General features: G+C 39.7%; 1 protein-coding gene across 1 annotated transcript in view; it reads right to left on the bottom strand.

The window, feature by feature from the left end:
* The window catches only part of CDH7 (cadherin 7), a 129122-nt gene that overhangs the window by 113761 nt on the left and 596 nt on the right, over window positions 1-14765 (bottom strand). The window contains exon 2 of the mRNA XM_011366038.2: window positions 3323-3731. Within this exon, the coding sequence (XP_011364340.1) occupies window positions 3323-3532 (210 nt within the window). The 5' untranslated portion in view covers window positions 3533-3731. The remainder of the gene's footprint in view (window positions 1-3322; window positions 3732-14765) is intronic.

Consider the following 14765-nt stretch of genomic DNA (forward strand, 5'->3'; position numbering starts at 1 on the left):
GGGGAAATGGTGGCATGCTAATGATAAAGGTCAGAGTCTCACACAGCCCAAAACCTGTGCCCTGGTGATCTCTTGGTGACGGTTCTAGAAGCACTACCAGCCCCCTTCCACAGACTGTTCTACTTTGGTCTTGAGTTACCATGTTAAATAAACCCAGTGAATTGGCTAAAATAATAAATTCATGGGTCGTCTTATGACATCATCATTCTCAATGTCTTAATGACCAAATTTTATTTACTGTGCAGTCATTTATCTTGTCAACCACCAGCCATTACCATGGTCTCCAAATTCAAAGGTCTAAAAAGATTTACAGATGCAATTTCTCTGACATTTGAAATCCCCGTGTTTAAGGATCGAATCATTTACCCATTGACTCTTTTTGCCGTAGTCGAATCAACTATGAGTATAAAAACATGATGTACTTCTAAGCACATATAACACAGACAATTCTTCTAATTCACTGCACTAAATTTAAATACTACTTAGTTATAAAATAACACCTGCTTTAATCTGAAAGGTCACAAACATAACATTTGAGATATAACACAATAGATTATCCATAACTCAGTTGATTTAAAATACGTCATAAAGTATATAAGTATAACAATGTCTAGATTAATTGAATGTACGTTCCAAATATCTTGATCTCATTTACTCCCAGTAAGAGTCTTGAATTGTAGATAGCATTATTCCCATTTTAGAGTTGAGGAAGCAACGTGCCCAAAGTTATACAACTAGTAGAAATTAGTAGCAATAAAACTGAAGTGTGTTTGACACACACTGGACTTACCCATTATGTGATCAAATGAAGCCATCAGGTTTATCAAGGTCATCATTTGTATTTTCCAAATTACCTAAACAGCCAGATTTTGCCAGAAAGAGTAGGAGCATGGCCATCTAACTAGTATAGGTTAAATACACGTCTGTGAAAAGTGACAATTACCTTCCTTACTTCTTCCCACGATGACCTGCCTATTCATTTTTCCACATCTTCATCTCTAATTTTTAGTTATCTCTGTTATAAAAGCTTCTGGTCATGGTCATTATCTCCCTCAACTTGGAAAAGAAAACATATGCATTTCACACACCCAAATGAATGCACCAAGGTCAAAGTCCTTCTCATACCTCTGCCCATCAACCTAGAAAGAGTCACTGTGTCATCTCCCACATACAACCTAAAGCCTCAGGTTCTCTGCCACCTCTTCCCAAGCAAACACGACGGGTCCTTTAAGGCCTTTCATTTGTCTCTCTAGTCTATAAATTCTCTCTCCATCTCAAATTATTTTACGACTTTTTTCTGTATTTTAGTCACTTAAGGGTTTTTTTTTAATGCATTTACCTCTTGAACATTTTACTGTGAGCTTCTGTGTTGAACTCCCAATAGCCAGAATGCAAGACAAAAACACAGACTTGTTTCCTGTCATATAAAATCAGCCAAGTGATTGTCTCTGATAAATTGAAAGGGAAGCACAGAATATTTCTTGTTACCTAATCAAGGAACCACACAATTTCTCTTATGAAAATAGTAACAGCACTGCCCAGCAGTTTCCTGTACTTTTGGAATTTAAGCAGTCTTAGGGATGTGTATTTGCATAATTTTAAATTGACTTATAGGGTGTAGTTGCATATAAACATTCCGAATTGTGAAGACTGTAAAATTTAAAAGGGTGTTTTAAAATTTTTAAATTACATTTATTTCAAAATGTCAACCTCACTCAGGCAATTCCATTTAAAACTAAATTAATGAGAATATTTCGGTTGTCTTCAGAAAATTTTACATTCTCAGAAAAACATGATTTCACCTAACGACTACTGATTCTTTCTGAATTAGTTGAATATCAGAGACCTGTCCATTTAAAAAAGTTTGATGAATGTATTAAACGTTCACTAAAAAAGAATAAAATGAGAGCTAGATTCTTAGTTAGCAACACTGCATAATGGTCACTGCTATCACTTTGTTTATAAGAAAACAAAGAAGACAAATTGAGAAAGAAATTCAGTACATTTGCTGTGTATATGATGGTACTATTTATAAAAGTTAAATGGCTATGAAAAAATACATATGCACAAAAAACTCTTGTGTACTTATCTTTTCATAGCGCAGAAAAATGCTGACTGGTCTAAAAAAAAAAAAGGCCTACTCCACATCCCTAGAAACCTTGAATTTATTCAAACACTTTTGTTTACAATAAATATCTGTCGGTATTTGTAAACTATAGAGGCGATAAATGAAAATAATAAATATAATAAAGATTACCTTGATTCGTGCAGACACCCATCAACCCTTACTGGTGTTCAAATGAAAACATAACGCATAAAATAAACAGCAGAGATTCTTCCTCAATCATTCACAATTGAAGTCACTCGCGGATAAATTCATGGGGCACAGACACGTAAAACTGACAAAGCGAAAAGTAACATGCAGAAGTATAGATTTCTCGTCAATGCACTCTCTTTAGAAGCATTCACCAGTGCTCATCACCAAACTGAGAAGTTCAGGAAATCTTTAAGATTATGAAAATATAATTCATAAAATTATGAAAATACAGAGCTACAACACGAGGATATCAGGGGAAACGCCACGCATCCTGAGTGCACTCAAAAGAAATTTCCTACCCAAATATTCAGACAAAAAGAAGCTGTGGGCGGTGGGGAGCGGGGAGCTCAATTCGGCTTCACTCAGCCACCAAAGCAGACCACGAACCGCTCACCACTGGTCTACTGTCACTTCTAACTGACTTCTGCTTAAATTCGTTTTTAACCAAAAGGAAATTTTAAAAGCAAATGAAAAACACCGTCCATCAAAATAAGACCATCGCTAGGAAAAGTAGGTTTGGCTTGCTCATAATTCAGAGATGACAGGCTCAATAATTTCATTTTTCACTTTTTAAACTGCAAGAGTCAGGGAAGGATATATACGCATAAAGTTAGTATGGGGCACTGTTTACATCGTACCTCTCCAAAAGAAGCTAAAAAGCCACCTGATTATAAGAACCCGCCACTCTTCATTTCTTAGTGAATATTCTTGCTCTAATCTTGGAAATGGTTTTACTAGGGAGCCGCAACCGCGGTACAGCGGGCATCGGTAGAATCCTCGGTTTCTAGAAATAAAGCACCACTCCCTAAGCTATGGCTTCGCCGTAGAAACAATGCTCGTATTACCATTTCGGGGTGGCCGACCAACACCAAAAACGTCAGAAACCATTTCATAGGAGTGACGGTTTCCTGTTTTCCATTCCCAAAGCAAAAACTCAGCAGCTCTCCATCCAACCACAGGCATTCACAAGAATCGTTCGCGACCTCAAAAGGCCATGTGCCCTACCTTTCCTACATAGAGAGGGTCTGAACCCATGTACTCCTCCAGCACAAAGAACTGGTTCCACACCCAGCTGCGCTTGGTCCGGGGCCTCCCTGATGGGAAGTAGGGCTTTGATCTGGACCTTGAGAGTTCCGCTTGACTCATCCCAGAAAAGCACAGGAAAAGAGCGATTAGCTGCAGCAAATGGCAGAGCTCCGCTTTGCCCAACTTCATCTTTTTTTTTTTTTCTTTCTTTTCCCTGTGTAAGAAAAAAACCTTGACAACAGAAAAGGCACAGTTCCAGTTGGCTTAGCAGCTCTTGCCTCCGGCAGGGTGTCAGCTGGGAGTCCAGAGATGATAATTTGTAGAGTCTTCGATCGGAATAGGTCACCACTGGGGGACAGCCTTCGCCAAAGAATGGTGTGAGGGGTTCCTGTCGGAGCAGAGAGGGAAACTAGTGTCAGAAACCAAAACACATAACTTTTAACTTTCATTGACCAACTCCACATTGATTGTCCCAAGATAGTTATTTGTATAATCGTTAAAATAAAAATGACAGAAATTTTCAATAACGGTTGCCATATCTGTCAGTTGCATAAACACTGCTGATGCGGAATCATTCGCATACATAAGACAACCTGAAAATCTCGTGTTTCTTGTAGGGCAGTCTATTTGAACATATGGTTTATTGAATACAAATGGAGCAACATCAGTTAAAAAATCATTCTGATGCTAGCCTTTATTTTATTTCTTATATTACAGTTCCATTCATTGGTGTGAGACTAGGAAAGCAAAGCAGCTCAAAGCAGGGTTTGAAGCCAACGGACAGGACAAATGCCCGTTTCAATCTCTCCTGTGAAACTGTAAAGAGAAACAGGGAAGGATGAGGTGCTTCAACACCGGTTGACTGATTCTGAGTCACAGCACACCAGCTGTTTTGATGTGTTCTGATTTGATTGTGATCAGCTGAAAAGCTCAGTCGTTTCCATTTTCCACCCTTCAGACTTATTGTCATGGATGCTGTGTAGCAACCTGGGTTAAGCTATCGCACTGCAGTTCTTTGTGATTCCAGTTACCCAGTGAACATCTCCCAGCGTGGCTCATGAATACTGGGCCTTCTCCCGTAAACACTTAGGGGACTGGATCACACTGACCATCAGAGGGCCGAGGAAACTCAACTCTATTTGTAAGCTCCGTCATTGTTGGCATGCAGCCAGCAGGTGCTTTAACAGCAACGCGGAAAAAGGAAAACCTTCTGATGTCTATATTATTATTTCAGTTACAGAATTCTGAATATGTAAGAGATATAAAACCAGTTATAAAACAAACTTCCAAACACCCAAAACACAGAGGAATGAGAATTTATGACAAACTGCTCACTTAAATCACTATGCTGCACTTTGGTTTATGAATTCATTTGACTACCTATAAATAAATCAACAATAGAATAATTGAGGTGAAGGATTAATATTTGCTTTTTCTGAGGGAGAGGAGAAAAATAGTTTTAAGAACATAAAGCCAAAAGATAGCTCCCTATCAAGGCAGAAAATACACTATATAAGCTTCCCCATCTTTCTACCTGTCTCTCTGGTAACATGAATGTCTGTTACTCAGATGATTTCTGACAGTCAAATTGCTTATGGAAAATGCCATATATAGTAGAAAAACGGTGAAATTTATCAAATATGTTAAAATAGCCCACACAACTGGAAGGAACAGGTTGCATCAACTTTGAGCTCTATTCAAATGAACATATCTGTGTTACAGAGAGCTCTACAGTGTTTTGAAATCCCAGAGGGTATTGTACAATCCAGTGTACAGCTACCTGATGTATGCTGAGAACCACCAGAACAGGCCAACTATTACTGGAGCATACGAACTGCAGTCTGTGCACTGAATACTTTCTCCCAAAATCCAGGTCTCCCATCTAAGGAGCAAAAAGGAACTTGGTCCATTGGAAAATCACTCTAGGGAGAACTAGTTGTTCCAGACTTAGAATTATCAACAGAAGAAACTTAGGGTCATGTATTGATATTCCAACATAGGCCCTTCAATGAGGTTGTAAGTTCACACAGCGAGGTCTGGACTAACCCACTTAATGGAGTGACGGAAGGTAAGAGGGTGCTGACACCAGGCAATGGCGCACTGGTGTATGGGATTGTCTGTGATGAGCCAGAAATCACAGCCAGGTACTCGTGGTGAGTGGCCTTAGGTAGGAACAGCTGTCAGCACGCCAAGAGGCATGGTGATGCTAGGGGCAAACCAGGTTTCTGGGGACCTGGGTTAGAGTTTTAGTGACAAGACTGAGACTAGCATGTGAAACCTGAGGCCAAAACATTTCCAGTATCACCTCTCTCCTTTCTCAAGAGAGAATGAATGTTCTCATAAAAACAAGGACATAAATACTTTCAACCTAAGGCTCAATTTAAAAAAAAAAAAAATGGGATATGGCGACATTATTTTAGGCTACTTTCTAGACTGAGTGAATTTGTCTCAGTGTGAAAATGTATCTGACGTCTTAAAAACTAAGTAGCAAATGAACTTTTGGAATCTCAAATTTAGGGAGTTTTAAGTATTCACTGGTAAAGACTGGGCATCAGAGAAAGGCCCAAGTTCTGAGTCGGTCGTGTCTTTGCTATGCAACCTTGGACAGGTTATTCAAATTCCAAGAGGGCAGAGAGAGAAAGCAGAGAGAAAGCCTCAAGCCTCTCACTTATAAAATGAGAGTAATTGCGTCTACTTCATAGGATTAAATAAGCAAAACATGAAAAGCTAAGGATAGTGCTCAGCCCAACTAAAAGCAATAAAAAACAAATAGCTGTTGGGATGATTATTATGATTTTTTAATTTAGTTTGATACTATTTATGTTAACATATTTTGTGTGTGAAGTGATAGTAGTTTTCATTTCGATGTTCCTATAGTAAAATGTTTTAGACAACTCTTACACTAAATGAAAAGATTCTTGATAGTTCCAGTCAGTGCCAGAGAGCTATATGGATCATGAACCAAAAAACTGAGATGGATACAACTGCACCAAAATCCTTGAGAGAGAGAGAGAGAGAGAGAGAGAGAGAGAGAGAGAGAGAGAGAGAGAGAGAGAGAGAGAAAATGTAATACTTTCTTTCCTAAAGGCATGTCTTCTGTAATTTTTATAAGTCAAAGGCTGGTATCAGAATTGGATAAATCTATTTCAGCTCTCTTGGGATGTTTATTGATAAGAAAGAAAAGAAAGAGAATCTGAACAGGGACCAGGACCACTGGGATCGCTGTCCTAAAACCGCCACCATCTTCTGTGTGACCCCGGATCCCTCTGGGATTTAATTTTTTGCATTTGCAAAAGAGGAGCTGAATTAAATTACCTCATAAAGTCTGTTTTTTCCAGGACTTTTCTGCCTTTGACAATTATGTAAAATTGATTTTATTGGTTTTTAAGCTATGAAAAAGTGCATATTGTTAATAAAGATAAAAGGTAGAGAGATTTTAAAAAGCCATAGGAGTGTAAAGGATGCATTTGGCATATTTACAAAATTTATCATGAATTTTAACATGAGATGCCTAAATTACTCTTCTTGCTTCTTGAAAACTGTCTGCCACACAACAAGATGATGGCTTTATCAAACCAGCTAGACTATATAAAACGAGTTAGTTCAGAGCATGCCATGGATTACCTTACAGTCATTGAGATAATATTTGTGAAGGAAAGATTCCTAGAACTCCGCACTTCCCTGTTTAAATCAAGGGTTTTAAAAGCAGCTGGCAGTAAAGTAAATCTTGGTGAACAGGGATGTCTACTATATTTTCATATCGTAGTATCTAGAACAGAAGCGGACACATAATTGGCATTCAGAAAATATTTATGAAATGTTTGTTTTCATTATAATTAACTTCACTTTTTAAAGATGGAACATTAACCATGTACTAAGTTACTCTGTAAACTCCTTTGTAACTCTACTGTGTTTATGAGTCAAAATCACTCAGAGTGATTCCTCTGGAGTTCTCTATGGTATTTGATGTATTTGCCACACTCCAGCTAAATGTCCTTCACCTTTCTTGAAGGTCTGTAAGACTGTACAAGGAGAGTTTGCCTGGCTGTGTACATTACTGGAGAATGGAATGCTCTTCTATGAGACAGACAAATGTCTCTATAACACCCTTCGTGAAGTGCACCTACAGAACTGGGGAATGACGTGCGAATGCCTGCGACAGGAGGCGGAGTGTTTCATAATGAATATTCATCAATATTTTTGGTAGCTACTGACTCTACCGGGGATATACACCCAATATGGCAGGGGAAAAGTCATCTGGTTACAGGTCAGGTGTCTCTTTTCTTCATCGGTCTTCCACAAACCCTTCCCTTCTCTTTCAATCAAATCTGGTTTTTAAGGTCAAGGCCAGTACGACAGTTCAATCCAACTCATCCTGTCCCGTGTTGGGATATCAGGAAAGAAATGAAGGACCCCGAACCATTCTGAAAAACCTTCAGTTATCTGTGGTCATCAAACAGAAGTAACTAAAACTTGAACTTAATTTCCTGTTGCGTAACTTCTCCAAGCAGAATTTCTATCTTCTCACATATGTTAACACACATAAAGGTAGCACAATAACATTTTTCCTTATAAATGAACTGTAGCACAATCGCGATTGATTTTTCACAATGGGTTAAATATCGCTTTGCAAAACTGTGCCCTAAAGCGAAGTCCTGCACCCTTCCTTCTTAGACTTCCATACTGTTTATCTTCTCCCTTTCTTCAGCTTCCTCTCTGCGTTTCATAAGACAGCCATCAACAAGAGGCAAGTCACAACAGAAACAAGCGACCTCTGCACCCAAGCCGTGTCGTGTGTCATCTTGTCTTCTGTGGGCAAGCTTAGGAGAGTGACCTTCTGGAGGTCTGGAGAGCTGATCTGTTCACCATTACTAGCTCATCAAGAAAGACAGTGCAGAGAAATGATGTATGGTGTGCAGTTTAGGTAACTTCTACGGATGTGTCAACTTCTGGACAGTTACAAATGTGTAGCATCATAACTTTGAGGAGGAAAGCAACAGGGATAGGTTATATCTAAGAACTGAATGGGGCCAACCACAGATGTTTGAAAGAGTTGTGGCGATGGCTAATGAACTAACAATTAACCTCCCAATTTTTTTTTTTTTTTAAATCTAAGAATGAAAATGTGTTCCTTCGGTCTGCTATTTTAAAGCTAAAATATTTTTTTAAAATGTACAACATTTGATTTTTTTTCAGAGTAAAAATATATAAATATCACAAGTAATACTTGTGATCAGCATAACACGCCTTAAAAGAATATAAAATAAAACCTAGCAAAGGAAATTTTAAATGGATTGAAGGAAAAAGGAAAAAAGGGGGCGGGGAGTGAGAAGTAGTCAAGCGGCATTTACTAAACCAACATCACTTATTTGACATGAAATCACTTTATCATTCTACCTTTTGTTCCAATTATTTCTGTTCAACTAAGTGGCAAAACTGATTTCCAAGTACATAGATTATTATTTATTTAACTCATAGCTAATATTATTTTACTGAAATGAATTCATATTATAAAATTTTCTTGGATTTTCTGCTCCACTTAATAACTCTGTGAAACCACTTTTAAAAATCAGTTCAAGTAACTATCACACTCCTCTTAATCAAATGTTTTGGTCACGCCTGAAAACAATGACTGAACATCCCATAATAACGAGAATTTTCTACGCATCAGCATACCAACTGTTAAAAAGTAAAAGCAAACCTTCTAGAGACTGTTCCACCTAAATTAAAGGCAACATGCCAAAAACATGGCAAGGAGCATAAATGTATCATGTTCAGCCACTCATTCACATATAACCACAAGACTACCTTAAACGCATGCTTAATTAGCAAATAATTTCTATGTGCTAAACTGCTTTTTAAAAGGCACACAGTGCTACATGCCTTCTAGAAACAACTTGAGCTATAAAATATGGCTATCGATTATATTAAAATAAAATGTATTACTATTTTAGGGTTTGTGGCATTTGGAGTTAAACTAGGATGTGTTGTTGCAGTCCAACATAAATAACCAATGGTTTATCTGGTAAAGATTTTATACCATCACAGTTTCTCTAAATTATGGACAAGGAACAGCTGCTCATGCTTCTGTGTCTGGAGTTTGCATCAAAAGTGGGGGTTCTGACATGTTTTGAAATATACTGGGTGTATATTTCAACTCTAACACAGTCCACTATCTACTGGTACCACTGACTTGAAGTTGTATGTCTCTTTTAAAGATGAGTACAGTTCACAATTAGGTGGAACGTGATAGCCCCCTAAATAAATTCAATAATTTGCATTTTCTAGGAAAACGGTGTTCAAAAAGACACTTGAGATGTGTCACTGTGCTTGACAGAAAGTAATCCATGAGAATCGAAAAAATCCATAATGGATGACTGCCAACACCTCCAGAACCTAACTGATACTCCCCACGATGTTTTGCTGGCTGATCTATAAAACGTAATCGTACAAGAAATCATTTTGTAATGATAACAAAATAAAAAAAAAAAGAAATCTTGCTGTTGGCCTGTGGGGAGGAAACTGTCATTTCCAAGACTGCTTTAAGCTGAACCACATTCTGACAGGCATCTTGTTTTTAATGAGTACTTACGAAGGGTGAATGATATCCACACTGGAGAGTGGAAATGGCACCACCTCGCAGCAGCGTTAGAGGGCGCTATGAAGACCTCGCCACTGCCTAAAGAACAGCCCTCCGTTGACTAGTTTTGTGCAGTCTGGGGAAAGAAGCCTGTTCTTTTTTGGACATCCCTTGGGTATTAGATATTAGTATTTAAACTCAATGACCAGACCGTCTCCTGATTCATCCAGTGTCTTCTTTAAAGACCTTCATTTGCCCTTGCTTTTCCCAGGATAGCTGTCACCTGTCACTGTGATTTATCACTGTCCACAAAGTTAGCCTGTTTCGTAACAAGGATAATATTTGTTCATTGTTACTTTTACTTATTTTTAAAGTAGATCTACTGAATGCATTTGGGGGCACGCAGAAAGGGGAAACAATACATTCTAACACCCACCCATTCGTGGATGAGCAGATGTGACACCACCACAAGGCACGAAGTAATCCAGGACAAAGAACAGGTTAAGAGCTGTGGCCATACTGTTTCTGGCCACAACATGCAAGCTGAGTTATTAAAGGCAATATCTATGGGACAGAGACTGTCACTTCAGTATTGTAGAAGTTAGCTGCCTGGTTCTCCTGAGGGTTCATATTAGAGAATAAAAACACAAAGAAGCCCCCAAACCCACTGCTCCTCATGACTGAAGAGTCCCCAAGTGGTAGAACACAGAAGAATAACATATTTGAACTGGAACGACCATTAGAAAAACCCAAGGCGCTCCCTTCTTTATCAAGGACAAAACCAAAATTTATAGATTCCTGGTGAAATGCCCAAGGTCACATAGCTAGTTACTGATGGCACTGGGCATGACTAAATGCGACGAATAATTTAAAGTGTCTGTTAAATATTTCTCACTCTGATAATGAAGATTGTTTTAATTTATTACCTTTGGAATTTATCACCTTCTCCAAAAGCCAAGAAAAGTAGAGTTGATCTTACTCAAATTGTTATATGACTATGAGTCTGAACTTCAAAGCCGGAAATCATCAAGATCTCCATCCAGGAGGGTCGGGAATGCAGAATAAGAGGGTGAAGAGATCTATTTAGGATTGTACATTTATATGCAACAAATAAAATGGACAGTAAGCAGTATCCAACTTGAAAATTGCCTTCCACCCTTATTAACCCTGGTGATCAAAAATAACTTCCTACTGTACTGAGAAACTGTAGTAGTTAAATATTTCCTCTGAAATTTGAACAATGGCCCATTGAATGTTTGAGAAATAGGGTACCAACTCGGAAAATCTCTTGGCATATAAGAATGTCTATATACATATATGATTATTTGGTTGTTGCTACAACAAATCCTATCTTTTGAGACAGCTATCTCCTAACGTACCCGTTATAATCATTCCAGATTTAATATTGCCATTTTCAGCTTCTATTTCAGAAATATACTACCATTTATTTCATCTGTATACCATTGAAAGGTTAATATTAACTTCCATACGTTTAGTAGTGATAAAACAGCCCTCTTCTTTTGTATGTAAAAGGTATAATTTTTTTACATTTTAATTAGTGAGGCTGGTGACCCTCTGTGATGTGACTTCTCACGTAAAGTAACTGTGATCGAATCCATTAGCTCCCTGGGTCAGATAACATTATAACCACAGACCACAGCCTCCTACCGTTAACTGGCCTAAATTTTCAGGCAGGGGCCCTGGAAATGAATCACATAGCCTAGAGTGTGCATCTGGTGATCAGACGTGGAATGAAAACTTCTCTAAGTGGATCACAGAGTCAATTTCAATGAAGCACAAATAACCTCTGTCATGGGTGAAAGGGATGAAAAAGAAAGAGGAACAATAGTTTATAATTAACTAGAAGCAGCCTATGTCAATCAAAGACAAAACAAAGTGACAAAGCACAGTCCTTCTCCGCTATTCATATCATGACAAAGAGGTAAAATTATATTTAAAGGGCTTTTCTTTATACTTGCATGGTGTATCTTAGCTGTATCAATTTTAATTCTCAATTTACCCTCGCATTTACCATCGCACCAGGTTATGACTCATGTGACTTCAGTAAAAGGCAACATGTTTCAATAAACACTTTTCAAAACAACCAAAAAGAAATTCTACCAGAATGGAAGTCTACCGAATAATGTGACGTGGATGCCTGGACGGAAGTCTGCGTATGCACTTGCACTGATCAGTCAGTGAGGGGTCTTGCAGAAGGCCAGGGGGATGTGTTGGCAGGGGCATCTTTCTGCAGCACCAAGAAATTCCCAGAGGAGGCACTCGAGCACTGCTGGTTGCAGGCAGAAATGCTCTGCCTGTCAGAGCTGAGGAGATGGTCACACAGGACTCGAATCCCATGTCGTCTTCCCTTGTCCTCAGCTCCCCTTTACGCCCCATTTAAAAGCAACCGATTCCTTCATGCCAAGGAGAAAAGCTTCTATCACAGTCCCTCTGCCATCGACTCACATGTGTTAGTTATTTTAGAAGTTTCTGAAACTCCCAATTTAAGCTAAAGCTTTTTGAAGCCTTTCAAGCAGGTAAAAAAAAAAAAAAAAACCTTTTGTGTGTGTGAGAGAGAGAGAACCGTGAAGTGATCAAACTACTAATGCAATAAATGCAAAAAATTACAAAATCGAGGAAGGCTGAAATCACTCGAGCATACATATTCCCAACACCGAACAGTTGATGGGTTCAGTACTTTAAAACGATTTCTAGATCTGACAAAGAAAGTAACTGACTGGACACAAAAATGGATTTACTTCCTCATGTAAGTATACATTCAGAGAAGTTTAGAGCAGCTTTGCCCTTAAAAAAAATAATAATAAAATGCTGAAGGATAGGGAGACCAGCGAAGACATCAAGCCTGAAGAGGCAGAATGGGTTGACTTTCAGATCTAGGAAGACTGAACAGTGGCCAACTCAGTATACTCCCCATCCTCTCTTCTTCATTGGATGCTAAAAACTAGAGTCACTTCAAGGGTAAACTGCAGTAATAGAGATGCTTTACAATTACTCTTTTATAAGAAAAGGGAAAGCTCTGGGCTATTAAATCAATAAAAGTAGACTTAAGAAGAGTTGTGAGTCTGTCAGCCGATTGTTAACACAATTCTAATGACCTACCGCAGCTCTTCGTCACAATAATATCTCACGTTGTAAGTGCACAATGCCTTTTTATTAGCGCTGCAGACCTAAGTAGCTTTCAGCAGAGTGCTGGTCTGCACTACTGATTATGGCACCCTTTATTTTTCCTCCACAGGCTGACTTTCAGCTAGCTTGACCAGATGAGATGATTAACGTTGGATGCTACCTAATTGCTCCTGCCACCCGCCCCCCCCCATATTAAATACTAACCTATAAGTAAGATTTCCACCAAGTTGCCAGTTTCACTACCTGCTTCATTTCTTTGGCAGTTTAACTGACACTGTTGCGAGTAGCCCTAAAAAACGATGAAAATCATTCTCGATGTATTTTATTCCCTTTATATATGTAACAAGAAAAGAGCTTGGGTAAACTTAAAAATCTAACCAGTTCTTTGGGAAAGAAGTAATTTTGGGAGAGTTACTGAAAGCTTCCAATGTAATTACTTTCTTCCTCAGCTCTCCCTGCCCCCACCAACTTGTCTTTATAAAGACACACAGGACTATTTAGATGTTGCTGGCAATAGATCGATGAAAACTTTCCTTTATTAAAAAAAAAAAAAAAAGAGTGCTACTGCTCCTAAACTTTTAAAATATTTTTGTGATGTCGATCTGACTTTTAAAATGCATACTTGTTACTTAGCATGAACCACAGAGTCACACGTTACTTATATGTTTCTATTATCCCCTCCGCCCCATAAAGTTGTTTATGTACTTCTGCATTAAAAATGATCTGAACACCTGTCTGGTTACAGGGATTATCTTTAAGTCCTACTTAAAGATATTTCATTTAATAAATGATCTAATAAACAGAAGATATTTCTTGCAAAATAAAATCGTTTTAAGTATATTTAAGGTCCAGTATGCACAACTCCAAAGCTTTGAGACACCCAGACCTTGATGCTTACTTCACAGGCTCTCATTTGCCCACAGCTGGGCGAACTTACTTCCAATCTTTACTCACCTGGACAATATCTAAGAAATCCGTAAGGTTAACGATCTAAACGTGCAGCCAGTACAGACAACAGGCCCTTGCTCGTTAATCCACGCTGAGAGGTCGAACACCAGCAAGGAGCCGAGTGCCATGTGCACCCGCGAAGTCCGCCCGGCGTTCGGAGCAGCAGGGCGACCCTTCCCCACCGTACCCCGAAGGAGCAGTCGGGCGGAGGGGAAGCAGGACGCCCTGCAGGTGCACGGTGGCCGCAGAATACTAATGACCGCAAAAAGCCCCGCACCCCGAAATGACTTCCACCTTCAAGGAAGGGAAACGGAGTCTAGCGCGGATGGTTAAAGGACCCCCGCACCGCAGACGCGCACCCCCCTCCGGGCTCACACGCTGCAGAGCCTGGCGGCCCCAGAGCGCGGAGTTCTGCCTCATCCAGCCCCGGTCAAGGGGGTCCACTGGTGCTCCCCCTCCAGGAGAGCGGGCCAGACCGTGCTCGGCGCTTCATCCCGAGAGCGCCGGGTTCTGCCCTCACCCTGAACTCACGAGCTCGCGTCGTACCTGCGGTCGCCCGGCGCCGGCTCTCCGGCCCGAGAGCCCGCAGCCTGGTCCGCACGCCGGTTCTGCCTGGCGGAGCAACGTCCCACGGCCACACAGCAGTAACTTGGGGACGCCAGAGAAACTCCGCGAGGATCCCCCCCGCCGGCTTTCCGCTCACTGCTGAGTCCAGCCTCCAAATGCGCACCGCGAGGGCGCGCTTCT

This window comes from Pteropus vampyrus, unplaced genomic scaffold (assembly GCF_000151845.1).
Source record: "Pteropus vampyrus isolate Shadow unplaced genomic scaffold, Pvam_2.0 Scaffold119, whole genome shotgun sequence".
Classification (NCBI taxonomy): Eukaryota; Metazoa; Chordata; class Mammalia; order Chiroptera; family Pteropodidae; genus Pteropus; species Pteropus vampyrus.